Raw genomic sequence first — 12,081 nt, forward strand, 5'->3', positions numbered from 1 at the left:
CAATAGAAACTATCTCTGAAGGAGCTTAGATATTGGACTTACTGGATCAGGCATTTACAGAACCATTAGAGACATCTAGATTTTAAAAACTAAGACCAAGAGAGGTAAAAAAATGATCAGCAACAGTGTTCCTTGTGAACTTTGTGATTCTCAATACATATTGTTGTGTGGAATTATTGCTTCAATTGTGAGCATCTCTTTGTGTGTGTGTGTGTATATGTATACATATATTAGTGTGTGTATATATATATACACACACACACACACACAAATAATGGAATGCAAGGAATTATTTGAAAATGTTTTAGGTAAGTCTCTAAACAGCCCTTATGTTTTAATCTCTTTTTCAGGCCCTCCAGTTAATGTCACATGCAACATATTCATCAACAGCTTTGGCTCTATCGCAGAGACGACCATGGTAGGCATTTTACTTTGCAACAAGTTTCACACTAGAGTAATCTATAATTACATTAATGGCAACATTTTACGTAATTTAAAACCCAAATTAGTATAACAAGATTTTAAAAGATAAAATAATATTATAATTAAATTACAGTCACCTGCAGGTAATAACTTTTCAGTTAGAGATGGTATATTAGAGTATATAAATATAAGCAAAAACAACATTGATTTTCTCAATTCGACAGTCTAATATTAAACTTCAAATTAAAGCTAAAATGTCACCATAGCAATTATTTTTTTCCAGTAATCTTTAATATCCAGACGTAAACAGAGTAGTAAATACTTACATGGTTACTCTGTACCCCACTTACACATTTTTTAAAGTTATTTTAAATATTCAATTTGATTACTTTTTCAAATGAATACAGTATTTGCTAAAACTTTATACTTAGAAATTTTATCAACTGTATTTGAAGGCATTTTATATAATCAAGTTATTAAAGCAAGAAAAACAGAAAAATCGTCATTACAGACCAAATTTCTTCTGTCTTAAATTTTAAAGCTTTTTCTAAAGAACACATGGTATCTCGACTTTGCCCTTTAGCTTTTATTGGGCAATTTAACTGTAATAAAATGCAGAAATAGACACACGAACCACTGAACATCTATAAAATTGTCTAGCAGCCAATTTACTTTTTCTGAAACTGTGTAGATGATGATTCTTAAATTAGCTAGAATTATCTTTTTAAATTTAGTAAGTATAGCTTGCAATACTTCTCAAAGTTAATATTAACTAAAATATGATATAAAACACTTAGGGATTTATTAGTTTAAAAAAATATATTAGATAATTACATTCACTTTACTTAGAACAGTAAACAGATAGTAAATTTTCTAAGGAAAAACAATCTAATATGCAAATTATTACATATATGATGGTGTAAGTGTGTGTAGAGGTATGTGTGAGTGTGTGTTGGAATCCATCTCAACAGGAAGAGGCTTTATACAGGCATCATTTTTTTTTTAAAGCTGTTTCCCTCATGTATGCAATGTAAGTCTTTTACCAGCATCTCTGTGGTTCTATTCAAAGTTAATATAGCTTAACTACAATAAAGCATTTGTGGAGAAGAACCGAACTTAAATTTGGAGGCATTATATAGAATTATCTTCAATATGATACAATCTAAGTTACATGAATGTGTGTATATGAGTGTAAAGGCAGAGAAGATGCATGTAATTTGGTTAGAAACAGTGCGGTTCTAGTGCAATTTCTTCTCTCAGTGGCTATAATCCTGTTTTAGATTTTGATATATTCTAGATTCGTGTGGAAAATTTGGCCCTCATTTATATCCAACATTTGTACATATTCAGTCCATATAATCCACAGATGAAGGAATCCCTATTGGTTTTGTTCTATTTAGGCTTCTCAAATTGTATTTCTAGACCTGATGGTTTTCTCATTTTGTTTCTATACATGTATAATCCTAAAAACCTGGAAATATACTTCTCTATATTTTTCTTTTCCATGATTGCTTCCATGAAATACTTCCCACAGCAATAGTTGGAAAGATTTAAAATTTTACCCATCTTTATGGGGTAGGGAGGGAATAGATTTGGAAGAAAACAGAGGGCATAGGCATATTTCCTTCCCATTAAGACTTAAAGATTGCCAGTTTTCTGCAAGTGCCTTTTTTATGACATAATTCATCAGTCTACCACTAGAACGGTTATAACACAATCTATAAGATGCCTACACCAGTTAAATTTCTTACCTTAATAATTTTAGCCAGACTTTATAGAATAACATTCTACAAAAAGCTTGCAGAATATTGCAAACACACTCTCACGATAACAGTTTTATTTCCCTCCTTCAGCATGCAAGTCATTTTTCTCACCTACGTACTCCATCATTATGTATTCCTTCTGAAATCACTTTAAGCATCTATCACTCACCTCTTCACAGTCTTAAGCAGTGTCAAAGAACATTGTTCAAATATCCCAGAAGTTAAGTATTACAAACCTAATCATGTCCACCTTGGTATTTTTCTTTTTATTCTTCCAAATTTCTAAACATATATTATTTCCATTAAAATGATCAGATTCAATATTTATTACTTTTTAATGGTATCATCTAGAATAGCTGTGATTTCGATGTTCATCTATATAGGCACAAAGAAAATTAGAACTTGTTTGTATATTTCTATCATAAGAATCATAAAATGTTTTGCTCCCACTTGGTTAAGTTGTTGTATTTTATTCACAGGGTCCACTATCACGACTCTACAACAAAACTTTATCTCATTATTCTATTGGTGTCTTTTTTTAATTCAGTACAAATGCTAATATATGTGTTAATGTATTTTTTAAACTTATTCACACTTCTTACACTGAATATAGTTTACTTCTGTTCTTTTTTTTTTTTTTTTTTTGAGACGGAGTCTCACTCTGTCGCACAGGCTGACTTCTGTTCTTATAATACAAATAATTGAATTCAACTAAAGCAGTCAATTAAAATTGAGAGGATGAAATCTCAAATTATCTGTAAGCATTAATGAATATATTTATGTCTGAGAATTCATATTTAAAATAAAACTACATAATTATCCTCATCCATATGTGTCTGCTTAACAAGACTAAGCCTTCAATGTCTTTACTGGCTAAATATATTGAGCTCCCTCTGCTGGTCTAGTCTACAACTGGTATGTCTCACTTTTAAATACAACTCTCCCATTTCAGGTTATTGTTTAATTCTTGGGAAAATTTCTCTAGTAGATATTCTACTTTTAGGTCACTTTTGTTAACTAAGTTAATTCAAACAATGTATTTTCATACTTTTCGTGCACAAATTTTTTTAAAATGCATGTGCAGTTTTTTAACAATATAAACTCAAATTTCTTTTTAGCTGTTAAATTCCTTAGCCAATATTGTTAATCTGATTAATTTCACATAGTGCCAACCATTCTTACCTGAGTACAGTTTCACTATTTTACACAGTCACATTTTTTTCTATAAATATTATGAGAATTTTAACTTCTCTATTCCTCTCATATTTGAGTCATATAATGAGATTCTTCAAGGACTTGTTCAGCCTCAATTATTTTAAGTCCACATTCTTCTTAAACAGATAATGATTTAACAACTAATGGAAACTCCAGTTCTCAAAAATATTAAATTAAAAACAAAACTACTTTATCATCATTGCTATTTGGGAACATCATCTTGGTGAGAGAGGCACATTTGTCCTGCCTTTTAAACTATGGTGACAAAAGGAGCACATGACTATTTCAATGAGGGGAAGCTTAAGATCTCCACATTAAGTGGCTCTCATACGAAGTGTGCTCCTGCAAACCTATGTTGAGCTGTGGATAAGGCTTATGTGCCAGGATGAAAGCATTTGTTAAATTGGGCTTAACAATGCAAAGAAATGCAAATGCAAGGAAAACCCTTAAGCAAAGGTTTTCTTTGGAAATATACACAAAAACCAAATTGTAATTTGGAGCATACACACAGACCTGGCCAGTCTTCAGGGTGTCCACAGAACAAAAGAAAAGATTGGGGTTTTATTGGTTAAGAGAAACGTTTTGTAAAATGTTTTGAAAGAAAGTTAATTGGCCTGGAGAAGTATTTTCAGCTCTGGCAAGCTGTAATTGTTGAGTGATGGTGGTAGGTAAAACTAATCTTGGTGGAAGGTAAAACTAATCTTAGAGGCATGGAAGGTAGTTTCAGCAATTACTAGGTAAAATGGATTTTAAGATTATAGTAAGTTATTTCTGCAGCTGGGCTTGCCAGACAGTTCCTGGAGCAGGAGCTTTGTGAACTGAGTGCTTTTTCCCCATGGTCCTTAACTCCCATCTAGTTGGGTATGACTGTAGAAATCCGAAGTCATATCATCAATTTTCACAATTCAGGCAATGGAATATTACATAGAAACAACATTGATATTTCTCATAAACATAATTATGAGTTAAAGAAAATAGACACAATAGAACATGTGTTAGAATATGAGCTAAAGAAAACAGACACAATAGAACATGTGTTTACTTTCATTTATACGAAGTTCAATAACATGAAATAATCAATTCTGTTGATAAAAGGCTTCTGAATTCTAAAAGATTATCTTTGGTTGGGGGTGGGAGTTGGCTGGTAACTGATGGTGAGGAGGTACTATGGAGGCTTTTGGGTACCAAAATTGTTCTATATTTTGATCTGGGTAGTACTAACACAGGCCTATACATATGTCAGAATTATTGAATGGACGCTGCAGACTTGTGTATGTTATGAACGGCTATTGTATCTTAATTCAAAAGATTATTTAAAAGTAAACAAAAACCTTCACAAATTTAAAATTTAACACACCAAATGTGTCATGCAGAGCGTATCTATTCAGTGATCACAGGTGAGAACGTTAGAAGTTAGACAAAAAGCTTTCAATGAAAGCTTTTATTCTTCACCAGAAACAGTCTGCAGGACTATGAATGTCTAGAGCATGAGAATGTCTAGAGATTTCTCTAACCCTGTGCCTTCCAGTACTTAAAATGCCTAGTTATAAGGACCAAAAATGAATAATCTTGAAGAAAAAAATCACTGAGATGATAAGCAACTTCCATGGTGTAGGTAAAAGGGAATTCCATTTGATGTGGTCTGGGGATTGGGACTGGTTATAGGTAGCTCAAATGTTCTCAGCTAACTGTCAAACTTTAAGAAAAACTCCAAAATAGAAACATGTATATATGTACATACACACTGAGAAGCATTACTATGACAGAAGCAAGTAAGAAATGCCCATAATAGAGGCACCTTATGGGACTGGCTAAACCCATGATGACATTAAAAGTCCATTACTTATTTAAAATTTGAAAAAGAGAGAAAACAATCACCCATAATGCCCCCACACAAACCCAGCAGTGTTAGTAGTTAGCTGCATTTATATTTACTTCTAAATGTTTTGACTGCACATATTTTTACATGGTTTATGCATTCATTCATTCAATGAATCTTTTTGTGAGAGCATATAATGAACCAAACATTTTGCTATGCACAAAGGATGATATAATCATTTTATTCTGACAAATCTCTTTTTTTACTTATTAGTGAATCATAAACTTTTTTCCATTATAAAGATAAAATAATGAGACTCCTTTTCCTAGCTTTTTGTTCAATACATATGCAAAAAAGTGCACAAATTATAGGAGTGAATTACAATGAATTAATACAAAGTGCACACATTCATGTAACCACACTCAAGTCAAAAGTAGCATCCCAGAGCCTGCTTATATCCCTTTTAAATCCTACCCTCACAGTCTCCAAAGAAGTTTGGGCGTGTAGATATAATAGTACAGTATTTTTAAATGAACATATTGGTTTTATCTGCCTACCTTCAAAAAACAGATGACTCTCCATCTTGTTACACATATGTTAGAAAAAGAATTGCACTGCTATGTGATTAAAATCAATATTTATACATTGAACCATTACTTTTCACCAGTGCCCATAAAATAAACCATTTTTATAAACTGAGAACAAAAAAGATGAGACATTTTGGGTTAACAGTTTTTCAGGTGTCGGTGTACATAGATGCATGGCATGTTGGAAGGGAGGATCTGAGGGTCCAGTGTGATCTCACAGAATTGTCCAAACGTACAGTTTTTCAATTTTCCATACAAATAATAGGCTCACATTTTACTTGCAACAATAAGCACACATATATAAATGCTACTTTGAATTATTGAGTCATTAGATTCTCGAGAGATACCTAAGCCAATACAGCATAAAAATCGATATTATCTATCTCTCTATATATCTATATATGTGTTAATGGAATCTTTAAACTACTAGACATTCTTTTTAAAGTATTTTTTTATTAAAAAAAGTTACAGGCATACCAAGATGCATGGATTATAAGTAACACTAAAAAAACTACCACCATCTTAAGAAATTAAACAGTACAAATACATGAAACTTCTTAAAGTAAGCTTTATTCCTGAGTTTGATATTAAGATATAAATGTTCATTCTATATGTATGAAAATATAATCAAAATGACCATATTGAAGTATCCACATGTAACTTAGTTGGCTTCATTTTTCAGGTGTAAATTTATTTTTTTTGAGATACTCCATGCTTGTATATGTAGACAAGGTTTTTTTTTTTTCATTTTCATTTCAGTATTTCAAAATATATTTATCCATTCTACTTTTGCTAGACATGTAGGTTGTTTCTAATGTTTTCAATACTACAAATCATCTCTGCATTGAAAATCATTGCATAGGGTGGATTCCCTGAGGTCAGGAGTTCGAGACCAGCCTGGCCAGCATGGTGAAACCCCATCTCTACTAAAAAAAAAACAAGAATTAGCCAGCAGGGTGGCAGACACCTGTAATTCCAACTACTTGGGAGGCTGAGGCAGGAGAATCGCTTGAACACAGGAGGCGGAATTTGCAGTGAGCTGAGACAGTGCCACTGCACTCCAGCCTGGTCAGCAGAGCCAGACTCCATCTCAAAAAAAAAAAAAAAAAAAAAAAGAAAATCATTGCATATTACCTTCTAATATTATATGTGGGTGTGTGTGTATGTATGTATGTGTGTGTGTGTGTGTGTGTGTATATATATATATATTTATGCAAGCTATTCTACAGAGTATATACCTAGGGGTGAGATTACTTGGTAATTACTAAATTGCTCCCCATTCAAATTGCTAAATTGTTCTCCAAGGTGGTCATTCTGTTTGAAGCACCTGTTAGCAATATTATGAGATTTCCTATTGTTTTACATGGTCTCCAACACTTAGTATTTACCCACTTTCAATTTTTTAACTTCCGTAATGGTTGTAAAGTTCGATTTAATTGCTGCTTATCATGTACTTCCTTGATAAACACTGAGGTTAAGCATTTTAATAAATGATTCAGATGTTCTTTATGCAAAATGCCTCTTAATATATTTTCTCCATTTAAGGTTGCTTGTTTATAGTATGCACACACATGCAATATTCTGAAGATGAATACTTTGTCAGCTGTATGCGTTTTCAACATTTATTCTACTCTTCAAGGCATTCTTTTTGATGTGTAAATACTTTTAATTCACAAAATGTAACCTTGTTTTACTTAAAAGTCTATGCTTCTTTGCCATAAGAATTTCTTCTCACCCAAGTGCATAAAGATATTTTCTTATACTCTCTGATAAAAGAGTTTTGCTTTCTTGTTTAGGTTTTAGTCCCCTTGGCATTTTGTACAATTGTATATGTATACGTATATGTAATATGTAACGTAGGCATTTATTTTTATTTCATAATTGAATAATTACTTCCAATAATTTGTAATTAAATTTAATAAGTCTGTTTCAAGTTCTATGCTAATGATCTATTTGTTTATGCCTGCACCGATATCACGTTGTCTTGTTTAATATAGTTTATATTAGACTTGATATTTAGTAGGACAACCTACCAAACACACAGTTTAAAAATTCTGTTTAAAGTATTAATTAGTGTTCTTGGGAGATTGGCTTTTCATAAAGTTTAGAATTATCTTGTCAAATTCCACAAAATAAACTTGAGCTTAATATAAAGATAAGCATTGGGGAAATTGTCATTTCAAAATATTGGGTCTTCCTATCCATGAATACAATGCATCACACTCTTTATTTAAATATTATTAATATCATTTAACAAATGCATATGCCTCATAAATTTCTTGAATATCTTTTAGATTTATTTATACTTCATTATTAAAATAGACTTTTAAAATCATAATCTTTCACTTATTTTTAAACACTTCATTGTCGATACATAAGAACACGATCATTTTTTACATTGCCCAAAATACTCTCATTTTAGGCCTCATGTTTTATAATTTCTTCATATAATTGTACCACCTAGGAATAGTAACATGTTAATTTCTTCCTGTCAGTACTTATACAATCTGCAACTTTTTCTTGTTTTAATGTTTTAACAAAAGCAATGTTAAATGAAATTGATTTGTTCCTGGCTTTAAAGAGAATATTTCTAATGTTTCCAAACTAAATATGGTGTTTACTTGAGTTTTGTATAAATATCTTTTATCAAAATTCAAAGTTCTCTTTACCATACTTTCTGAAGAATATGAAAAGCATTAAATACAAAACAAACATAAAATAGGTATTAAGTACTCTAATCCATGAACATAGTATATCAATTTGTCTTCTCCAGTTACTCAGAACTATGTTTTTCAGGGATTGTCATATCTCTTAGTTTATTCCTAAGTATTGATGCATGCTTATAAATGTTATATTTTTAAAATAATCCTTTTATTTTAGAATAGTTTAGGTCTACAAGAAATTTGCAAAGGCAGTACAGAGAATTTTCCTAGATCCCATGCCCAGTTTCCTCTATTATTACCATGTTACATTAGTTAGTATGATATATTTGTCAACATTTGTGAACAAATATTGATGCATTATTATTACCTAAGTTCTGTGCTTTTTGGATTTCTTTAGTTTTTTACTAACATTATTTTTCTGTCCCATTATCCTATCCGGGATACTACATTATATTTAGTTGCCATGTTTCCATAGGATGCTCTAGATTGTGAAAATGTTTTACATAATTTTTTATAACCTCAACTGGTATTGGTCAGGTATTTTGTAGAATATCTCTCAATTGGGTTCACACATGTTTTTCTTTTGAGTAGATTGAATTATGAGATTTTTGGAAGGAAGACCATAGAAGTAAAGTGCCACTCTCATTACTTTTTATCAAGAGCATGTACTATCAATATGACTTATTATTTAATATGTTAAGCTTGATTATAGGCCTGAGGTGGTATCTGTCTGATTTTTCCACTGTAAAGTAACTCCTTTTTTTTAACCTTCACTGTGCTATTCTTGTCATAGTCTGTTTTGCATTGCTATAGAGGAATACCTGAGGCTGGGTAATTTACAAAGAAAAAAGGCTTTTTGGTCCATCGTTCTGTAGGCTGTTCAAGAAGCATGTCACCAGCATCTACTTCCACTCATGGCAGAAGTAGGAGGGGAACGGGAGCCAGCATTAGGAGATTGCAGGATAAGAGTGCAGGAAAGAGAGAGAGAGAAAGGTGCCAGACTCTTTTTAACAAGCAGTTCTTGACGGAACTTATATAGTGACAACTCACTGGTTACCATGGGGACAGCACAAAGCCATTCATGAGGGATCCACTCCCATGACCCAAACATCTCCCACCAGGCCCCACCTGCAACAATTGGGATCAAATTTCAACACGAGATTTGGAAGGGGCAAATATCCAAACTGTATCAGCACTCTTTGAAAATAAGTCAGTGTATGTAGCCCAACTTAAGGGGATAAAGAGATTATGTTCCACCTCCTTGAGGGAACAATTTCTGCATATTATTTGAGATTCTTTGGTAGAGATTTATTCCTTCCCCTTTATTTATTTATACAATAATTTATTCACATCAATATAGACTCTTGCACATTTATTTTATGTCTTGAGTTAAAATTCTAAGCTCTGTTATTTAATTTGTTGCTCAAATTGTTCCAGTTTGGCCACTGGGAGTTTATTCACTTAGCCTCTGTGTCTCTGACACATTCCTACCACTTCAGTGTTTGAGCACTTCTGTGTGTTCTGTAAATATAAGATGTTACATACTCATCTTGTGTTTTTCCTGCTCCAGACATAGATCAGTCATTTCTCCAAGAATTCTTTTCTTTTTTTTTTTTTTTTTTTTTAATTGGAGAATGGTACTAGAAACCCAGATCTGATCACCGGATGTGTTCATTGCTACAGAGGTTTCATTGCATCTAGGCTTCCCAGCAGACAGAGCTTGGAAGTGTGTGTGTGTGTGTGTGTGTGTGTGTGTGTGTGTGTAAATGTTGTATTTTAAATTTTATTTACCAATAGTTTCTAATTAATATATGGGCAAACAATAAATGTTGCAATATTGACATATTCTCAACTTGATAACTTAATAGTTCTAGTAATTATTCATTTTTTTGTATTTTCTATGAATATGATAATGCAAACTGTTAAGACAGTTGTACTTTTTCCTTCCCAATCTCTCTTACCTTATTGCACCGGTTCAGAACTCCTATACAATGCCAAATAACAATGGAGAATGGCTACCTTTTTCTTTTGGTTTTGGTATCAGTTGAAAAGCATGCAGCATTTCACAATTAAGAATGACATTAACTGTAGGTTTCTCATAAATCCTCCTTATTAAATTGAGAGAGTTTACTTCCACTATTGTTTGCTGATATGTTTTATTATGAAAAGGAATTCAATTTTATTCAATGCTGTCTCAACATTCATTGAAATGATTATATGTTTTCCTCATTCACTCTGTTAATATTATTGATTATATTGATTTATTTCCAAGTAGTAAATCCTTCTTGCATTCCTTGTATAAACCTCATTTGACCATAATTTATTATTCTTTTTATATACTGCTAGATTTAAATTTCTAATATTTGGTTTAGGATATTTGCTACTGTGTTAACTTTGGATGTTGAACTATTATTTTCTTACAATATCAAGAGTGGCGTGTGATATCAGTATTATGCTGGTTTCCTAAAACTAAGTTGAAAGTGTTCTTTTTTCCTCTACTCCTTAAAATAGTTCATGTATAATTGATGAACTGTTATTTCTTCCATGAGTATTTATTAAAATTCACCAGTAATGCCATCCAAGCCAGTCATTTTATTTGTGTAAAGGTTTTAAGTTACAAGTTCCATTCCTGAGATATAAGACTATTCGGTTTTTCATCGCATCAGTTTTGTAATAGTTTTATTTTTCAATGAAATTTTCCATTCCTCGTCAAATTATTTACACACCCTTGCCACATTTTATTTTGCAAGATGAGAAGTCTTTGTAATGTTTCCATTTTTATTATTCTTCCTGGTAATTTGGTTTTAACTTGTTTTTTAAATTAGTTTATATATGGGTGTATTTTTATTTGTTCTGCTAGATATTTTGCTGTTTTCTGAATTTATAATTAATGTTTATCTTCTGTGAATAATAATACTTCATTTTTGTCCCTTCATTTGTTCTTTTGGCAGAACCTACTACTCTGTATATTCTGATTGTTTTCTCCATACCTTAATCTCTCTGTCAGAGCTTCTATAATATCTCTTTATATTTCTGTGTTTCTATCTATTTCTATATTTAAGAGTTGCCATTGGTAAATAAATTATTGGAAATTAATAAACATCCCAAATATCTTATAATTCATATCAATCCATTTTAGATTCCTTTGCTGCAAATAATTTAATGACTTACATAAAGGCAATTTATTCACAATCTATGATGATATTTTCCTGTGCTTTTGGTTTTGTTAGAATTGCCTTTTCTCCTTGTGCTAATATATCATACTTCAATGACATACTATTATGTCATCCAATTTACTTTTAAGTATCCTTTTTCCTTTTTTAATATTTTGTTTAAAGTCATGAATATTTATTTAAAATTTTGTAATACAGTGTCCATAGGGCAACAGTTCTCTCTGATATGCTCCTCGTTGTATCATTAACAGCTAGCAACATGCTCAGCACAAAGTAGCTCTTAAGTTTATATTGTCGAATATATGTAAGCATGCATTTATGCTGGCCAAAAAAGACTAATTTTTTCCAAAAAGAGAACTTCATTATTGTGTTCTTGACACAAACGGATAAACTGCCATTTTTACTGCTTTGCAATATGATCTGTTTCTGCATTCTGAG

General features: G+C 31.6%; 1 protein-coding gene across 3 annotated transcripts in view; it reads left to right on the top strand.

Annotated features, from left to right (window-relative positions):
• The window catches only part of GLRA3 (glycine receptor alpha 3), a 172,585-nt gene that overhangs the window by 57,795 nt on the left and 102,709 nt on the right, over window positions 1-12,081 (top strand). For all 3 annotated transcript variants that reach the window (XM_017879147.1, XM_017879148.1, XM_017879149.1), the window contains one exon: window positions 351-418. In XM_017879147.1, the coding sequence (XP_017734636.1) occupies window positions 351-418 (68 nt within the window). The remainder of the gene's footprint in view (window positions 1-350; window positions 419-12,081) is intronic.

Source organism: Rhinopithecus bieti, unplaced genomic scaffold (assembly GCF_001698545.2).
Source record: "Rhinopithecus bieti isolate Rb0 unplaced genomic scaffold, ASM169854v2 scaffold_9996, whole genome shotgun sequence".
Classification (NCBI taxonomy): Eukaryota; Metazoa; Chordata; class Mammalia; order Primates; family Cercopithecidae; genus Rhinopithecus; species Rhinopithecus bieti.